The 21,273-nt window shown below is 32.9% G+C and overlaps 1 protein-coding gene across 4 annotated transcripts in view; it reads right to left on the bottom strand.

Moving 5' to 3' along the window:
- Tmem232 (transmembrane protein 232) overlaps positions 1 to 21,273 on the bottom strand; it is a 318,408-nt gene that overhangs the window by 140,049 nt on the left and 157,086 nt on the right. For all 4 annotated transcript variants that reach the window (XM_074076974.1, XM_074076976.1, XM_074076975.1 and 1 more), the window contains one exon: positions 12,263 to 12,441. In XM_074076974.1, coding sequence (XP_073933075.1) covers positions 12,263 to 12,441 — 179 coding nt within the window. The remainder of the gene's footprint in view (positions 1 to 12,262; positions 12,442 to 21,273) is intronic.

The following is a 21,273-nucleotide window of genomic DNA, read 5'->3' as shown; positions in this document are numbered from 1 at the left end:
TTTTGCTCTGTCTTGTTCTTTATGTGTGTCATGAGGATAAGCACAACTGCCTTTCAGGGTTTTATGAGAGGTGACTTAGATCACATAGGATGACTGCTCCAAGAGACAGTGAGAAGCTCGGCAGACAATGGTTCCTTTCAGAGTTTGCCTAGCACAGGGCACAAATGCTCCAGCAGTGGCATCCATTCCTACTGCCAACCCAGAAAGATGTGATCCAATTTCTGCCATGCCAAAACCAATTTGGTCGCATGATTACTTTTATAGTAGCAAATTAAACATCATAATTATACTTGTATCATCATCTTCCCACAATTCAGAGGCTTAAATGCCACCTATATAAACATAAGTCTTTACTTCTTGAAGCAGTTTTATACAAAATATTAATGACTATTCCCTTAAAATGTATTTCAAATTCATAAATTTCCTCTATAGCCTGCCCATGAGCCTTACCTCAACCCCCATCTCTATTATATAAAGATTTACATTTTCATCATGCGTTCCTATTTTATAGTGATGTAGCTATAATGTCTCTGGATCTTCATTATTTTATTATTAAAGCTTGACATTTGTTTTTTGTTAAGAAACCAATGGCAATTTTTGAATATCTATGTTAATTTTATGGACTTAGTATTAAAATTAGAAAAGTGGTATTCTTGAAGAATATTTCTCTTGCATACATATTCTAACCACAGGCAGGAACAGATGCTTATCCTTTGCCTTTGTATTGGGAATAAAGATGGTAAAACCCAGCATTGCCACAGGTTGGCAGGAAGATGATGGATAAATAAGCACAAGAGAAAATTCCCCAAGGAATTAGGATGTAGGAAAGGAACATCCTAATGTTCCTAAGAGGAAATAAGCCTCTCCAGAATTCTGAATTTTCCATCAATAATTAGGGAAACTTAACGAACCACTAAATTTTGAGATAACTCACATTATTCTTGAGATAAGAGAAAAAGGAGAATGAAATAGGATGCTGACTGGCTGAAACACAATTTGCAGCAAATCCTTTCCTCTCAGTCTGACTTTTCTTAAGATATCTCTACCTTTTCTTAAGTAATATTAGAGCTGAGGATATTTGGCTTGCTTTGGGAAAAAAAAGAGTTGTTTTTTTTTTATCTCAAAATTTAAGAGACTAATTGGTAGTCTTAAAAAGATTACATTCTATAGGAATTATAAAATCTCACAAAAGAGAACAGCATGACTAATTATTTGCTACTAAAATTGTGTTCCTTAGGTCATCTTTTTCATTACCTGGGAGCATGGTACAAATGTAGAATCTCAGGCCCTACCCTTACAGGTACATTAATAGATTAAAGATGTAATAGCTCAAGGAAGGAGTTAGTGGGAGCATCCATTTAATGTCTTTTATTCCCCCAGTGCTAAGGACTGAGCCCAAGGCCTTGCATATGCTAAGCAAGTGTGCTCTACCAGTGGGCTACATCCCCAGCCCTTAAAGTACTTAACTTCCTGAAGCATCTTTCCTTACTGCTGAATTGAAATGATAACAGCATTCATCTTCATGAGGTTATTCTAAAGATTAAACAGAAAATTTGAACATGTTTTCTAGTGTAGTGCCTGGCATATAAAAGTACTTCAATAAATGTTCCTTGTTTATGTTTAACTTTAGAGAGTGCATGATATTATAGAAATGGCAGAGCCTTTGAGTGAAGCTTGGTCATGGTCCATCCACCACCAACCACTTATTTTACCCTGTTGAGACTGATCACTGTTCTTCATGGTGCTGTTAGTGGTGGGATGGCAGCAGAGCTTAGAAGAATTAGTACAAATAAGATACGTAGCACAGGGCATGGCACATTGTAAAGGCTCTACAAATAGCATTTTTATTCTCTTTAAACAATGTGTCTGTAACATTGGCATTCTGTTGATAAAAATTTAAGGGACCATACTTGTCCAAAAATATATCTACCTTTCCACACTCAGACATTCCATTTACATCCAAACAAAAGCCATATGTGAAGGAGGAAAGAGGCAGGCACTGAGAAAATAAACTAATTGTGTTTTTTTTCTTTCTATTTTCTGCTCTAGAGAGTACATTAAGAGTATGGAAATATCATTAAGAATAAAAACAAATTTTATTTTAACAATCTCACCATGAAATGTTAACCACAAAGTGCTTTACCTGGTATGTCAAAGGTACTTTGAATAAAATCACATATTCCTTTTAGCTGCATGTATTTCTTTTTTGATATTTTAGGTCATATTCCAGATGGCACAAAGCATTTATACATGATGACTTTTCCTAGATGTGCCAACATATGCTGCTGAATTGCCTATACAGAGAAACCTTGCTCATTGCAAGTCTCCATGGAAGTATTTCAAATAAAGCACATCAATTAACATTTGTTTATTATGCCACTGTGAGTATATGACAGTTTTTATTTCTTTCCTGAATACTCAGGCAACAGTTGAGTTTATATTGAATTTGTCACAAGAAGGGCTTAGATTTAAGGATTCATTCAGAACTTTTATTTCAAATATTCTTATTAAATGTTTCATGTGTCCTCTACCCTCCACAAGCCTCAGATTTTATGAACAGATATAATCAGAATTATAGATTATAGAATGTTCTTATGCATTAAAATGTATAAGACATGAGAATACATAATATAGTAATGGATTTATCATTGTAGATAAGTTGAGGAATTAAACACAAAGTTTCATTCATTAAATTCAAAAGTCTGTCATATGAATTACACATGTCTTTTTAAAATATAAAAGGAGAAAATTTCAACTTAACTCCATAAATATTCAAGGACATTCAATGCATATACAATCATTCTTTCCCCTTATAATGGACAGCAATTTATAATTAAAGTTACATTTCACTCTTTGTAGGATATATGGAAGAATAGGAATTTGGAAAGGAAAGAATGAAGTTATGCTGTAAGCATAGTTATCTGCAATAATTGAAATAAGAGTAGGATGCATATTTCACTTTAGATCAGACAGTGGCACAAGCGTTCACTGTATTTATGACTTTAAATGTTTTCTACTCACATGGAGTAGGGAGGGAAAACCTAAACAGGACAATTTTTAACTACTTTTACAAGACATCTTCTAGCCAATTAATATCCTAGAACTTGTCCAAAAAGGTATCATAGGACACTTAAGTTGGTTCCAAAGTATATATGTAGAGATAATTTATACAGAAAGTATTCTGTTCCAGATAAAATAATACAATTTTAAAAGTTAATATTTTTATCTGAAACATTATACTTATAAACCAAATGTATTCATTCTTTTGAAATAATTTTGGTTTTTCTAATTTAAATATGTGGCATTTGGTTGTTTAACTTGTTCCAAATTAGTTATTATATTAACTCCCTTAAAAGGCAGTTTTTAAAAACATAAATAGAGTATGTGGTTTTACTCAGAGAAATGAGGCATAAAAGGAGAAATGCTGTAGCTGTGGGATTCAAGAAAGCTAGAAGATTACATAGGAGTAGCAGAAGAACACAATCTTAAGAAAAACCAAAGCTCACAACAATGCCATGTGTCCTTGGCATGCCACTTTGGTCTGTGGAAAATTTAGGAGCATCACTTTAGATGCCATTATTCCTACAATGAAGCACAAACATGTTAATATGACATTTGACATTAAATGTACACCATCTACTAATAGAGAAAAAAAATTTTTATGACCAATGGCATAAAAATAATGCAAGAAAAAACACTGGCAAAGAGAAGAATAAACAGAATAATTGGCTAGACACGTAAATTTATAACATATCTGCATCAACATAACAGTCTTAGCCCAAAACTAAAACCATTCTAAAAATTAAATTGAATTAAAACGTGTAAAGTAAATGTAAACTGGCAAAATTTATGACCATCATAATCTCAAAATAAGATATGAAAGAACTTCCTTTGAACATAAAAAAATCCCATATAGATGCCAGAGATTTAAGAAGGAAGAGTAAGGGAAGAAAGATGTCAATATGAGGGTAGGCTTGAAGAATACTAATTGTATAAAACAATAATGTCTCATACTTATGTTCTACATATTCAGATGTACATCCACCAAACACATCCAAATATACATAATACAGGTAAAATTCTTAACCCATAACGAATTTGAAGCGACAGGACTTCCATACACTTAGGAAAGCTATTTGACATTACAAAGTAATGTTGAATATATGCCTGTATGGTGACTCACTCATTCCATCCTTCAATGCTAAATTCTAATCAAGCCATGTGAAATTACATTTTCAAGAGGACAAAAATCATTGAAATATCAGCTATTTCATATGAGTCAGAAACACATGAAACTTCTCACCAAAAGATACATCCAAAAAATACTAATAGAAGAATTTTCTTCATAATAGTTTGAAATTGAAAATATCCTGTGTATTTATCAAGAGCAAATTTGATAAATTATGATATATTAGTATAATAAAATGCTATATAGCAATCAAAATTGCTACACACAATGTTGAAGAATCTAACAAATATAATATCAACTGAAACAAGACAGACAAATACTGCATAATGCATGAACCCATTTATATGGGCAAAACTTATCAGATAGCAAGATAAGTGATTAGTTTCAGGAAGAAGACTACAGTAATTAGAAGAAATAAGAAGATGCCTAAGTATTTAAAATAACTTCATAAAATATTCAATTTATATGTTCACACTTGACAACTAGAGCTATACATTTTAAATTTGAGTATCTTTATGTGTGTTATTTCAATAAAACTGAGAATAAGCGTAAGGCTATAGAATATAAGAAAGCAAAATGTGTAAAAAATAAACAATGCAGCATTTTGTATTGCCAAAAACTAAAGTACTTTAAAAAATAAAGAGAAAAATTGAAGAACAAAACTAAAAGCCATAATGACTGTAGTATGTGAATTGTTCACAGTAATAAACTGTAATATCCTTCAGTGGTCACAGCTAGAACAATCTGAACAACAACAAATATGATATTGGATAATCATTAAAGACGTTTTATCTAGAATTTGCAAAGATCTCCTAACAACCGATGTAACAGACAAGTCAAGACAAGAAATGCTAGTTTTTTTGAATTGATAAAAGAGAAAATCCAAATGGTGAAAAGATACTGAACCAGATTTGTACTAATGAGGAAGTGCAAATTGAAACCATGTAGTATCTACACATATCAACAAGATTGGCTGTCCAACAATCCACAGAGGCCAGTTCCACAGCAGGTGAGCACTATGCAGCCTGGCCATCACTAATTTGAAAAACAATTTCATCACTTCAGGTTTTCTCATATTCTCATAAATGGTTATAATTCCAACTTTTAAGCATCTATTACTTTATTTGTGTGTGTCTTCATTATTTAAAAAATTTTAAGATTTTTAGAGCACCATAGTCACAAATAAATCCATAGTAACAAAATAAAACAAATGAAGAATCAAAACAAACAAAAAAGAGGTAAAATGAAGTCAGAAGCAAAGTACACCAAACTTACAGAATAAGACATGTTAACAATCCTTTTAATTTATTTGTGATCCTCATTAAAATTCACAGTTCAAATAGATTTTAGTCTAATAACTCAAGAAGCCAGTATGGGGGAAAATATTACTGGGCAGAACTATTACATATTGGTGTGAATTCAAGCTGTAGTGATAACTTGCTATGTATCCATAGTTAAGTTAATTCATCTTAAAGATAATACAACGGTCTTCATTTATACATTCAGTTTCCAAGTCTCTAAAATCAAGGTCAAGATGGTATGTATCATACTTTTCTAAGAATTAAATAATCAATGCACATTAAGTGCTTAACATATGACACACAGTAAATACATGACAAATCTTAGATATTATTAATAATGCCTCTTTAAACATGATAAATATTTTTTAAAAACAACATTCATATTTAACAATGTATCAGACTAAAATTCCAATTATGCAGCTCAAAAATATAAAACTTACTAGGTAAAAAAAAAAATCCCCCAAAAAACTCAGAGGCTATCCCAACCATTTATTTAACTTACAGTTCCACAGGACAATAATTTGGACTGGGCATAGCAGATTGATTGTTCAAGTGCCTATAGTCAGCTGTTGGGTCAGTTGGGGACTGGCTAGTCTTAAGAGGGTGGTAGGAGGAAATCAGCTAGGATGGCTTTTCTTTTTTCCATGTTTTCTACAGTTCTAATTGGATAATGGAATTTGTAACCTGATTTTGCAGGGTTCCAAGAGAACAAGAGACAGCAGACCTCAATATTGCAGCATATGTTAAACCTCTGCTTGTATAAGATTTGTCATTGTCATATTATCCCAACCAAGTTACATGGCCAAGTCAAGAATTTGAGTGTGGGGGAAGTGATACAAGGATGTATGCAAAGGGAGTCTTGAATAAATTGGGCACAATTACTCCAGCAATATACTACATGTTCCAAAGCAGTAATTAATTATGTTAAGAAAGATATAAAAATTGTACACAGTTTTATCCTTACTTAATTACCAAAAAGTTGAAATTCAGTTGAAACCAACAATTTTCCCCTTGAACTAGTTCTTCCATTTAGGATCTCTATTTTTATCAATCAATGAAATCTCCACTGCTTTTCTTTGAAAATCAAAACATAGCTTTCAAATTTAATGACCAGTACTGCCCAATCCAAACTATTTTCCCAGCTAGCCACATTAGCTTATGACTTTGTCTCACAGTGTTATTATTTGTACTTGATTCCTGACATTGCTTCTTATCTAAGAGATGTTCTCATTAACCCACTTACATTTAAAATAGAATGAAAACTCTCTTTAGTCTTCAGACTAAGCATTGAAAACTAGTTAGCATTTGTAGTGGTTATGCTTTTGTGCATTCCTTTATTTTCAGTGATGACTGCTTCAGTAAGAAGATCTTTTCTTACATCTAATATAGAAAATATATTTTCTATGTCTGATTGACTTATGAATTTCAAATGTAATTATCTATAGATATTTACTAAAAATCTTGAAGAAAGAAGATCTTATACCAAATGATTGGTATAAATAGATAGATTGGTATAAATAAATAGAATTCTAATTATAGAAATGACTAATTTGAATTGGCTTATTTAGTTACAATATAATCCATTTGAAGTCTGAGATGACCTATAAAATAGATATAAGATCAGAGAATATTATAAATAATTGAAATGATCATAGAAACGAAAAATGAAATAAGTCTCAGTGAGCTAAATATATCATCCCCTATTTCTGTTAGAAATAGAAGCTTGACTCTCATTTTTGTTAAGTTCCAGCAAGCAGTTTATACAAAATCAATAAGAGGCTCACAGGGCACATGAGACTAAGGAGGATTTATTCCCTAAATCTGAGGAAAGTGAATATTGGGTGATATAGTGGTCATTGCTATAATAGATCTAATAATTTTTTTGGTTTCTTTCTGAGTTTTCAACCCAAAAACAAGGACAAAATTTAAGCACAGCTACATCAAAGGAAATCCATTTAAGACATTTTGGTTCAAGTGGGCAACAGATTGTTGTTCCAAGGACAAAATTAGAATACCCAGAGAAAATGATGGACTTTCTTTGGAAAGATTATTACTCCAAATCATATTTATAATTAAAAAGCAAAGAGTTTAAGGTTTCCTTTTGCACTAAGAATTTCGAGTACAGGTTGTTTGCATTGTCAGCAATTGCCAATCTTCATGCTTTGACAATAGAGTGAGTTTATTGGTTTCCCTTCCTGCATATTAATATTAGTTATACCCATAATTATTATTGGAAAATAGGTCACTAAGACTATTCAGATCATTGAATTGTGAAAGTTAGAAGGAACCAAAAATTTCAATGTCAAAAGCATATACTTTATGATGACAAAAATTTACCTATGATGAAAACAAATTAACCTACCTCAAAATAAGACATAAAGAAGAAAAAAGATGATTTTTTTAAATATCATTGGATGCATATGGATAAAGCATCACCAAAAAGTCATATTTGTATTGTATGAAACAGTGGATAATTAATTTCAAAATGATTTTCCTTGAATGTGAAGACAAATACATATTGTCATTCAATCAGAACTAAAAAAAGCAAGAAGCTGTAAATTCTATTTTTAATTTAGTGAACAATACTTTATTAATATTTATTAAATCTGAGTCCAGATTTGCAACTTATGTTGTATAGTGTTAATGTGAAGAGAGAAATTTATATGTTAGATAAGTAAACAATTTATTCTACAAATTGAGGCACATTTGAAAGTGAATTGAATTACTACTAATATGAAAACTTAAAAAAAGACACTAATCTCTGCAAATTGGAATATGTGGTCAGAACCCCTGTGGCTGGCAATCCCACAGCTCGCAACACAGTAGCTACTCCCCACTAACCAGCTCTCTCTTCAAGCTACTTAGTCAGGACTCTGCTGGGTGCTGGACTAACAGGATCAGCATGGCTCCTCTTTCCCTGAAGATAAAAATCGGAAGGACCAAGACTTCTTTACACACAGAATTTCAGACCCTTTCATATCCAAAACTAAGAATAATTCAGCACTCTAAGAGCTATAACAATATCAACTAAGTTGTCCCTCCCTTATTTTGGAATCAGATAAGTAAAGTCATTAATGAAATCCCCAATCATGGTTAGTCTATCAGTCTGTAAACTGTTTTCAAGCTTGCTAACTCATATTAGAAAGAATTGAAGACTGCTCAGTTAGTAGCAAAAACATTTTTTGGTTTACTTATTAGCCTATTTATCCTCTAGTTCCTCAAATACTATACAGTTTTATTTTTACTTTTTCATCATCGTCTGCTGAATTTTTTGACTAGAAGCAAATGTTCCCTTCTCCCATAATTCAATTTTAACAGCAGAATAATAAATAACTTTTAGAAATATTTATAAGTAATATACTTCAGAGTATAACAACTTTTATCTCAGTGCTCCTATTTCTTTAGCAAAAACTTTAAGTGCTCTATAAGTTAACCTACTTCATCATCATCACACACCTATGCATTAAAAGTTATTAGCTTCATTTTTCACAGACAGAAACTGAGGTACAAATAAACTGAAGGTCACTTAGCTGTGCTGTGTAGAGCTGCCCTTTGCACCCAGGCCACCTGGCTCTAAGATCTGTGCTCCCATCATTGGGCTTTCCTGTCTCTTGTGTGCTCTTCAGTATATTTGTCTGTAACTAGTTTAAATAACCTGAGGATCTAATTTTCAGAAATTAGAAAACTAAGGCTGAGTGTTGGAATGTTTTTTCAGGTCCAAGGTGATTGTGTGAAAACAGAATTAAAATTGTTATTTTTTTTCTCTGTTCCTGAGTGCCTTACTACTCTAACCTATTACTGTAGTGTGACAAATCTGGTCACATTTTCCAGTTACAGAGTAACATATATTCAGTTATTTGTTATACATGTAAGTGCACAGGTTGGTATGTCAAGACAATGTTAAACTACAGTGATAATAATAAAGTCTTTAATCTTGATTTTCTACATCCTTTATTTTCTTAGAAAATCATTGTATTGATGTTTTCAAAAATATTACATAAAGTTATAAATTAATCCCTTTATTATTATTTTACAATTGTTCTTACAGTTTTATTCCTTCTATCTTTCTGGACCTGTGAGTAATAAATGTTTCTCTAATGCTTTCCATTGTACTGCCTACTCTACAAATAGTTTAATATTATTTTTATTTTACTGAAAATATTCCAGCATTTATCAGTTTTTATGCTTTTTATTGTCTTGTGTATTAATGACTTTATTTTTTTAGTATCTCCCACTTAAATACTTGCTCATTTCTTTTCTGTAAACATTTAACATCAGCACTAAAAGAGTCATATGAATATTAGCCAAGCTTTCCCTCTCTTATTTTGGAGACAGTTAAGTAAAGGCATTAATGAAATTCCCAAATCACAGTCCATCCATGCTGTAAACTTTTTTCAAGTCTGTTGTCTCATAGTTTAATGAATAATTGAAGACTGCACCCAAAGCTTTGTGCTACTCTTTATGCTACTGCAGCCCATCTTAAAACAAGTCTTCCCTTGACTGTGAAATAGGCACAGCATATGTATGTGTGTGTGTGTGTGTGTCTGTGTGTGTGTGTGTGTGTGTGTGTGTGTGTGTGTGTGTGTAGGGGGTACTTGTGGGTGGTGGGGAGAGGGTGAATGAAAATTAAAGTGAGGGAATATGGTTGATGGACTTCATATATTTATATAATGTAGAACAAAGAAACCACTTGCAATAGTTTTAAGTGGGGCGGGGAGGGGGTTAAAAAGAGGAGAGATGGTAGGGGTGATCTACCAATAATGTACAAGCCTATATGGATTTTTCACAATGAATCCTCTTGTACAATGAGTATATTCTAATAAAAAATTAATGGCAAAAAAATGAAAAAATAATAAAACAAGTCTTTCTATTCATCCTACTCTCTCCTTCACTTTCCACAGCCTGCCCAGTTGGCCTTCTTTCTCTCTTAACACAGCAATCTAATTTTTGCTCAGTGTCTTTCCAATCCTTTCCACCACAATGAACTGTTTTTGTGGCCACTTCCCTCTCATTATACAGGTCTCCTTTCAAATGCTGACCTCTCCACCTGTCCCCTACTTTACTCAAGCACATTCCAGTGTCTTTCCTCTATTTTCTTCATAGTAGCTATCACCATTTGATATGATATTTTAACTTGTTGGATTGCATGTTTATTGTCAGTGTCCCAAACCAAACTTTAAGGCATATTAAAAGAATATGTGCCTGCTTGTTTACTGCTGTATTGCCAACACCCAGTACAATGGCTAGCATTTACAAAGAGAATAATTAATTTCTCCCTGGTACTAATGATTATTTATTAAAGTATATTTTAATTTCCAAATGATTTCTATATTTTGCTCATTAATTTAGTTAATAATTTAAGTTTTTCATTCAATATTTTTATTAATTTTTAAAATACTAAATTTAATACTCAAACATGGTCTTGGAATTTCTTTTAATATTTAAAATAAACTTATTTGCTTTTTTTATTAAACATATATGTTGAGCATCTCTATATATTAGGATTTACATTAATAAAAACTAAGGTGGGAGCTGGGAAGGAATGTGGAAAGTTTGATCAATGGGTACTAAATATTGGATAGATAGGAGCAAGAAGTTCCAGTGTGCAATTACATGGTAGAGTGATGATAGATAATGAAAATGTATTGCATATTTCAAAAAACTAGGAGAAAGGATCTTGAATGTTTTCAGTATTAGAAGTAATAAATGTTTGAGGAGATAGGTGTAACCTGATCTGAACATTATACAATGTATACATGTATCAAAACATCATGTCTTCCCCACTAGCATGTACATCATAATGTTTTTTATGTATCAGTTAAAATTTTTTAAATTAAAAAACAAATGCTTTTGTCTTTACTTCCTTTAATAGTTCTATAGTTTACTATTACAATATTGCAAAAATAGAATTCTTTTACATCCTCTCACAAACTACAGGATGCCCTATAAGCATTAAATTGTAACTTATAAGGCCAAGTGGCATAGGTCAACTTGCAGTTGTCAAACAGGTGAAGTCATAGAATTGGAGGGCAAACCAACAAAGTAACTTTTACCTTTGCCTATTTATTTTCTATGTTAAAATCAATGGAGTGAGGACCAACTTTATTATCTCTAGTTCAATGTCATGATATGGCACTGTTCAGCCTTCTTTCTGGCATTTCTGCCTTTGAACTAGGGAATGGAGGAAAACACTCCAGTGTGAGCACAGGTCTCTAGATTCCTCACACTCATAAAAAATGAAACTGTAAAAAGATCCATTATCTTTCCTGTCTGAATCTTAACCTCAGTCAGCCTTTTCTGACAGCTGTTAATAGGAATCAAAGTGCTTCTGTGTATCTCACCCACCCCCATCCTAGAAATACCCCTCAAGTAAAAGAAGGTGTTATCATCCTTAAAACTTCTGTTACTTTCCAAGCTTCTTCACCAATTTTTCTGAAAAGAGAAAAAGAACTAGAGTTCAGTATCATACTTCAATCTGATGTACCTACTATACGTCCATCAGAACTTTTGAACAAATTTGAGTTCCGTGATTGAATCATTTCTTGCTGAGGTGTATTTTCCTCTAGGTTTATTAAATTTATATAGTTCTGCTTCTGACAGAGGTTTTAGAGATCTGTTTTTATGCTACCATCTAGATCTCAATCCTCTTACCTTTAAACAAAGATAGGCCAGTAATACTCACTGAATATGGATATTCCACTTTTCATAGACAATTTACAAGCTTGATTCCTAATGAAAATGTATCAATTTATTGAGTAATGTTCCAACTTACCTGTGCTATATTTATTGCATTTTGAATTCGTGTATCTTTCTCATAGTCCTTTGTTTTTTGTAATGTTTGCCATATCATGTTTCTAAGTCCATACTGTTCCTCATCACCCTGAAGTTCCCATGACATTTTTACCAGATTATACACTAAGCCATAGTATCCAATCCAGACCACTTGATCACCTGTTTAGAAAGAAACATTCATCTTAGTTGTTTTATCATATTAACCTGACTGAAACAGAGTTGAGTGAAAAAAAGTAACTCGATTTTACCTAAATTCATAATATTCTAAAATCTGAAATTCCAGCTTCTGAAATTTCTGAAAATTCTAACTTCTGAAATTTCACTGCTTTTATTCCTTTAATTTTAAAAGAACACAGATCATCTTAACACTTGTAACCACATGAAAAAACAAACTGCACCTGACCAACCTCATATGCTTAGACAAGTAAGCCACGAACCACATAGCAGAAACAAATTCTTAGAATTCAAGGAAAGAGGAATTTGTTTGAAGCAACATCAACAATTAGACCACCATACTGAATTCTTATAAGTCAGAAAAATCACTTGACACTGTTAAAAAAAAACACTGAACCTGGGCTGATGGAGAGGCTCAAGTGTCTAGCAAGTGCAAGTCCCTGAGTTCAAACCAAGTACTGCAAAAGAAAACAAAAACCTATGAAACATGGCATTTGAACCAAAACCAAAATCAAAACTTTTAAAATAATGTAAAAGGCAGACAAAAATTATTGATATTTTTTAAAACTTTTAAAATAATGTAAAAAGTAGATAAAAATCATTGATATTGTTACTGAGTCAAAACCAAAATCAAAACTTAAAATACTGCTAAAGACAGACAAAAATTATTGAAATCTAGATAGTGGCATAAAAAACTGGAAGTTTTTTTTTTTTAACCTAATCAGGACATAAATCAATTAGGAAAAGAGTGACTAATGGAGAGGAGATAAAAAGTTCTAATACTCTGTTCCCTCTAAAAGTAATAGAGCGATTTATATAGTCAATCAAGTTCCACATTTAAGATATGTATTTCCATTGTGGAAGGAGGAAACAATTTCTATTTACCCTGTACCTTAAAGTTTTGCATAAACATGGTATTTTGCTATGCAGTAATACTTAGAAAAATATAATTCTGACTTACATATGGACAGGATAAATAAAGTTGAGAAATAAAATAATACAGTCTTTAAATGAGAAATAAACTTAAGTGGGCCAAAGATCAGTATGAAAATTCTGAGCCCATGTAAAGCAGAAAAGATGACAAAGAGAAAGAAAAGGCTCAGAAAGGAAGATGGAATTATTTAAAATCCCATCAAATTCCACATGGCACTATTCCTTAAAATCTTAGAGAAAGCCCATGTAACACTAGGAATTATCAATGCTGTCCTTGAATAAAGATCCTGAATTTTATCAGACCACAATGGAAAAAAAACTGGAAATCAACATCAAGAGAAACTACAGAACATATTCAAACACAGGGAAACTGAACAATGTGTTGCTAAATGATCAGTGGGAAATTGAAGAGATAAAGGAGAAAATTTAAAAATGCCTAGAACCAAATGAAAATGTAAACACAACTTCTAGACCCTTTGGGACACAGCAAAGGCAATACTAAGAAGATTATAGCTATGAGTGCCTATATTAAAAAATCAAAGAAATCTCAAAATTAAATAACCTAATAATAAAAAAAGGCTCTTATAAACACAAGAATAAGTCAAACCCCAAAACAGTGGATGGAAAGAAATAATAAGAATCAGAAATGGGAACTAAATGAATAACAAAAAGAGTCACTGAAACTAAATAGGAAATACTTACTATAGAAGAATGAATATGGAATTTTAAAACCTCTTGAAATCACTATAAGAAGGGGACTAAAATAGAAAGGAGAAAAATAAAGGGGAAAAATCAATTTGGGTTATAATATATATATATATGGAAGTATCACAATGAAACAACCTGCATAGCTATCTTAAACAAGTAAAAATATCACTTTTTGCTTTTACAAAAACTGAGAATGGGAAAGCAAAACAGCTCCTGTCTGGGAAGTAGGTATCAGTGGGAGGGGATAGGATAAAAAGAAAGGGTGTCAGAAGGTGAATATGGTAAAAATATTATGAACAATGTATGCAAAGGGAAAAATGTGACCTGTTGAAACTATTCCAGGAATAGGGGAGGAGAATAAATGAGAATGGTGGAGGGGGTGAATTCAACCGTGACATATTGTAAGACATATTTATAAATGTCACAATGTACCCTCAGTACATCAATAAAAATAAATTTAAATAAATAAATAAAAGCTAGATTTTGAAAAAATAAATAATACTGACACACTTTTAGACAAAAAAAGAGTGGGGAGTCCAAGTTGGTAAAATTAGAGATAAGAAAGGGGATATCACAACAAATGCCAATGAAATTCAGATCATTAGAGAAGACTTAGAAAACTTATATTCTAATAAAGTGGAAAAACTAGAAGAAATGAATAAGTTTCTAGATGCATATGACCTACCAAAATTGAACCAAGAGAATATAACCTACATGAACAGGCTTATAAAAAGCCAAGAAACTGAAGCAGTAATAATCTTCCAACAAAGAAAATCCCAGACAGATTCACTGCTGAATTCTACCAAACCTTTGAAGAAGCTCACACACCAAAGTTCCTCAACTATTCCATAAAACAGAAAGGGAAGGAACCCTACTAAACTTCAGGGTGAAGTCAGTCTCACCCTGATACAAAACCCAGATAAAGACAATAAACAGATAAACACAATAAAAAAACAAAGTTGATAAACATATATGTAAAAATTCTCAATAAAATACTAATAAAATGAAAGCAGCAACACATGAAGAAGATAATACACCATGGCCAAGTCATTGAGGAATGAAAGGATGGTTCAACATACACAAATCAATACACATAGTATAGCATAAAAATAAATAATATCAAAGTCACAGAATCATCTTAACAGATACAGAAAAAACCTTTGAAGAAATTCAACATCCTTTCATGATGAAAGCTCTAGGAGACTAGGAATAGAGTGAACATATTTCAAAATAATAAAAGACTATATACAATAAACTTACAGCCAATATTATACTAAATGGGGGAAAACCAAAAGCATTCCTCCAGAATCTGGAATGAGACTAGTGTGTCCATTCTGTCCACCCTTACTCACTATAGTGCTGGAATAGCAATAAGGCAAGAAAATGAAACAAAAGAAATACAAATAAGAAAGAGGAGTGAAATTGTTACTATTTGCAGATGATATGATCCTATACGTAACAGACTCTAAAGACTCCGCCATAAAACTCTTACATCTAATAAACACTTTAGACAAAGTAATAAGATAAATAATCAGCATAACAATACCAGTAGCTTTTTTATGTGTTGACAATGATCATACTGACAAAGAAATCAGGAAAATAACCCTATTCACAGTAGCCCCCAAATAATTAAATACATAGGAAAAAACCCAACTGTGGAGGTGAAAGATCTCTATAATTAAAAGTGTAAAACATTGAAGAAGACATTAGAAGATGAAAAGACCTTCCATGTCCATGAATCAGCAGAATTACTATTGTGAAGATGGCCATACTATTGAAAGCCATCTACAGATTCAATACAGTCAACACCAAAATTCTAATGTCATTTTTCACAAAAGTAGAAAAATCAATCCTAAAATTCATTTGAAAGTATAAAAGACCCCAAATAACCAAAACATTCCTGAGCAAAAAGAGCAATGCTAGTGGTATCACAATACTGTACTTCAAATTATATTACAGAACTATAATAACAAAAACAGAATGGTATTAGCACAAAAAAAGATGTAGATCAATGGAAAAGAACAGAAGAATCAGAAATAATCCCACACAACTCCAGTCATCTGATTCTTAACAAACACGACAAAAGCATTCCATAGAGAAAAGAGTCTCTCTTAAATGAATGGAGCTGGGAATTGGCTAGGTTCATGTAGATGACTGAAACCAGATCCCTGCACAAAAGCAATTCAAAATGGATTGCAGACCTTAATGAAACCTTGAAACTGCTACAAGAAAGCGTAGCTGAAATTCTTAAACACAGAGCAATAGGGAAAAAAAGCAAGAATTGACAAATGGGAAAATGTCACATCGAGCTCCCATACACACATTTTACGATTAACACGTGCTAATAAAAATATAGAATGAAAAAATACTTATCTACTGATGCCCATTGCGACATAAAGAAATCTTCATTTCACATCATGTCTGTTATTTACTGGGAAGGGGTCTGTGTGAAATTTTCTGAGTTTGGGAAATGCTAAAATATTTTATTTTGGTGTTTAATCTTAGACTTTTATTCTGACATGGGCCACAGAACTCATCTTAAGGAATATAAAAAACAAGGCTTATTCCAGACACAGTGACTCGAGCCTATAATCCTAGCTATTTGGAAAACAGAGCAGGAGGATGCCGATTCGAAAAAGGCCAGGAGACCGCATCTCAACCAGTTGCAGGGCATGATGGTGCAGGTCTCTCATTCCAGCTATGCTAAGATGCATACAATAGGAGGATTGCAGTACAAGCCTTCCCATCCTGCATTACAGGCAAAAAGTAAGACCTTATCTCCAAAACCAGATCCAAAAAGGCTAGAGGCATTACCCAAACAGTAGAATACCTGCCTATAAAGAGGAAAACCCTGAATACCACCAAAAAACAAAAACAACAACAAAAACCTGTGTTCAGATTTCAGGATGTTCATAAATCTGCCTCCTGCATTACCATTTTTTTTAAATCTACCTACTTATGTTTTTACTGTGTTTGGAGGAATGCTTTATCTTAGAAATAATTCATTACTCCTGGGGCACCATGGGCTTTGAAAGCCACACAATAGCAGTTCTATTTCAAATTCCCACATTTAGAATCTTGGGGGAAAACTGTCTGTTGCCTTTGGGGTTTATCAATGATTTCACCAAACTCAACCTTTGCTCCGCACACGTCCATCTTTCAAAAACTTACTATTTCAAATCTCTAAAAGTTGTTACCTCTAAGAAAACATCTCTTTAGTTGGACACCTTATGCAACATATCCCTTTTCAGTTCTCCTTTCTCATGTAGGATAAATGGCTTTTTGGAGTTTGGAATAAAGAATTATATCATATAGCATGCTTGTGAACATGTGAAGACCCTGATCTTCCTGCCCCCTACCCTGTGCCTCTAGACCAGAAGATGGAATAATAACTAGTGGATATTACTGGGTTTGGGTGAGATTATGGGTAGAATTATGTCCACTGAAAATTGTTATGTTGAACTCCCAAACCCCAATACCTCAAAATGTGAATGTATTTGGAAATAGGGCTATTGCAGATGTAATTCATAAAGATGAGGTCATACTGGAGAAAGATGGGGCCATGAGGACACAACCAATATTACTAATGTCCTTATCAAAAAGGGAAATTTGGAATTTTGGTCATGCACATAGGAGAATGCCATGTGAAGATGAAGGCAGAAGAATGCTAATGAAGGAGAAATAAACACCAGAAACTAAGAGAAGGCATGAAAAATATTTTCCTAATAACTCTTTGAAGGAAACTAGCCGGCAACAACTTGAGCCTCCAGAACTGTGAGGTAATAAATTTCTCTCCTTAAAAAAAGAATAGAAAAACAGGATTACATCAAATCCTATATGATAGGAAACAATTACTAAAATGAAGAACTAACATGCAGAATAGAAAAAAGCAATCTGCCAGCTATTCATCAGAGGATTAAAATCTAGTATATAGACTCCAACAAATTAAACACCAAAATAACAAATAATCCAATTAATAAATGGGCAAATAACTAAACAATAATTCTCCAGAGAAGTCAAAATGGCCAATAAATACATAAAAAATGAGTTCAACATCCGTAGCCATAAAAGAAATGCAAATCAAAATGACATTGAAATTCTCTCTCACCCCAGTCAGCATGACTGTCACCAAGAAAATGAACAATTTTTAAAAAAGAATAAAAATAAGAAAACAACAAGAAATGCTGGTGAGGATGTGGGGGAAAGAGTGGAACTATGTCTGCTGAAGGCAAAGTTATGTCTAGTAGAGCAATAACAGGGAAGCCTATGAGAGAGTTTTATGAGATAATCGAAGTCTTTACTGTGATGGGCAGCAGCAGACTGGGGATCAAGAGATAAACCTAAGAACCCATGGAGAAGATCTAATAAGACTTCTTAGCTATAGGGAACAAGGAGGGAATAGAGGGAAGCTGAACAACAATGAAACCACTTGCAAACATTGTTTGCAAGATTGAGAAGATTGTTTAAAGGAGTCATTTTGGGAGAAAGAAGATAAAAATTATTTGGAAAATATGGCATGGGGGAGACTGAATCTGACTTTCAATATCATGTAGTGTTTTGTTCAAATATGGCTAAATAAGTAAAACAGCAAGAGTGAGGATACTATTTTTTAAATTGTTAGCAGAAAGAAAATGCTCGAATTCAATATGGGCAAGGAAATTTTGAGTTTTTAAATTAATAGCTCTGGAATTGCAAGTCTTGGGTGGTACGCTTTTGAACAATGTTACACATAAACCTTACCGTGGATTTCAACTCATTTCTCATTTTCTTATAGCCTCCCATCTTTCCCTGGTGGGGCACGATCCTGAGAATCGAATGCAAGGCCATTACTTCACCACTGAGCTACACCCCCACCCCTTTTGTTACATTATTTTGAGACAGTATGTCACTAACTACCCCCAGCAAACCCTGGACTTTTGATCCTCCTGCCTCAGCCTCCTGAGTAAATGGGATTACAGGTGTATGCCACGGTGCATGTTTCCAACACCTAGTAACAAGAATAGTTGATAAAAGTACATTCGAACCACCTTCCTTCATGTATTTTAAATTATTTATTGAAGACCAATATTTTATAAGACTACAATAGTTAAATTATTAAACTGAGTATGACTGATTCACAAGTCATATTTATGAACTCATAAATATATTCTGATAATTGTATTCTCAAACTCAATTCCTTTTAAGATTCTTTTTATGATTTTAAAAGTGAGCCATGTACCTGTTAATTTAAACTCCAGTAGAGTTTTGCTGATGAATGATATTGGCATAGAGAATCTATTACATCTAATGGACTGACAGTTAATGAAGGGAAAAAAATCTTATAAAGACAGATGGTGTGTGTTGCAACTGTCATAAAAAGTAGACTGCATTCTCATCTGCACATATACACATTTGCTGAGAAGCATACTATGAAACTCCACTTCCAGGGACCATGCCAGAACATAAGGCAGTCTTCTGTTCTGTTTTCAGTGACCCTATGGCAGATATCAAATATGTCACTTTCAATACACTGAGAGAAACAGTGTCTGTGTGTCGGCAGCTAAGTAGACACTCTCCCAGGAGAAGGGAAGAAAGGCTTAACCAAAACAATAAATTCTTAAAATTTATTAACAAACCATGGTATTTGAAAACCAGTATTATGAGCCTTTGTTGGTAGCAATGCTTTATTTTAGTGGTTGAACTGCTTGGTAGCCTTTAATAGTCACTGTTGATATGTAGATTTCAAATATTCAGCAAATGTGTGCTTGTACTTATACTAGTGAGTAAAAATGAGTGCAGCCTTTACAATTGTGACAAATATTATTTGACATAACAGAATCAAATTTATGACTGAAAGGTAATTCTAATAACAAGATGTGGTTCAAAACACTATTTTCTGAAATGCCATGTAGTGGGAAAGGAACTGGATCAATGTCAAAACAACTAATGTTTGGATAAGAACCAGCCAAATAAGTGGGCATTTGACAAGTACATATTGAGTGAATGCTATGTGCCAACCATTGCTCTTAATACCAATGAAAATAACTGTATTTCTGCCTTCTGGGTACTTAATTGCAGTAGAAAGAAGGCAGATCCTAAGAAAGTAAACAAAACAATAGCAGTTCATAATGAGAGTTAGAACAATAGAAAATAGTAACATGACAAAAAATGACTACAAGAAAACTACTACAGATAGAGTAAGAGAAAGACCTCTATGAGGAGGTGATATTCAAGCTAAACTTTGATGGATGAGAACGAGTTAATCATCTAAGGAAATTGGAAAGATATTTCCAACAAGGGGATGGAAAATGCAGACTTTAGTCCTAGAATAGCTTTAAAGTTTAGAGGAAAAGATGAAAGGTTAAAATAGATATATTGTGAGATACTTGGGATCCTAAGGCAAGACCATGCCAGGTAGGTATATCATTTACAAAGGTATAAAAAGGTCACAGTCAATTTACAGACTGGAGAAAGGAGTTTAGATTTTATTCTTAGTATAATGAAAAGATATCATAGCATTTTCACTAATTAAAAAACCCAAGATGATTAATAAATATTAGGTCAACATCTTATTTATTTCTCATTATAATATTTTCTCATTATAAATTGTACCCCATATATGGTACAATTTTATTAGTTATGGTCCTCATGTTGTACATTACATCTCTAGACTTGTTATCCTATACATCTGCTACAGTGAATCACTGAATTTTAAATGAAATGGGAAAGTGACTGCCTTTATCTTTTTTGGTGGAAAAAGGCTTTTATAGAGTATATAAAAAAAAACACAGACATGTTTAATTTCTTAAAGTAACCTAAAACTAACATGACAATGGCTTGGACTTAGAAAATATACACTAAAGAATTAACCATACTCAAAGAGAGGATTTGTTCTGGCTTGGTTCTGAAAGTTGGCCTCATAGGCCTTGGGATGTCTTTCCCAATGAAAATGTCTTAGTTTACCTGGGTCTTCAACCATGTTAAATAGGCTGTGCTAAAAATGTGATTTCTATGGGGTGGACTTGGCCACGTGGAATTAGCTCAACTTCAGGAAGAACCAGAGGCTAGGGGCAGTCATACAGCATGGAGTCAACCAAATGTATGAGACTGCATCCCAACAAAAAACTATGAATTCCAAAGATTGGGTGAGCTTTCATAGTTGTCCATTCTCCATGTATATTATCACACATAGCTGAC

The sequence above is a fragment of the Castor canadensis genome, chromosome 6 (genome assembly GCF_047511655.1).
Source record: "Castor canadensis chromosome 6, mCasCan1.hap1v2, whole genome shotgun sequence".
Classification (NCBI taxonomy): Eukaryota; Metazoa; Chordata; class Mammalia; order Rodentia; family Castoridae; genus Castor; species Castor canadensis.
This window is presented reverse-complemented; position numbering and strand designations above follow the sequence as displayed.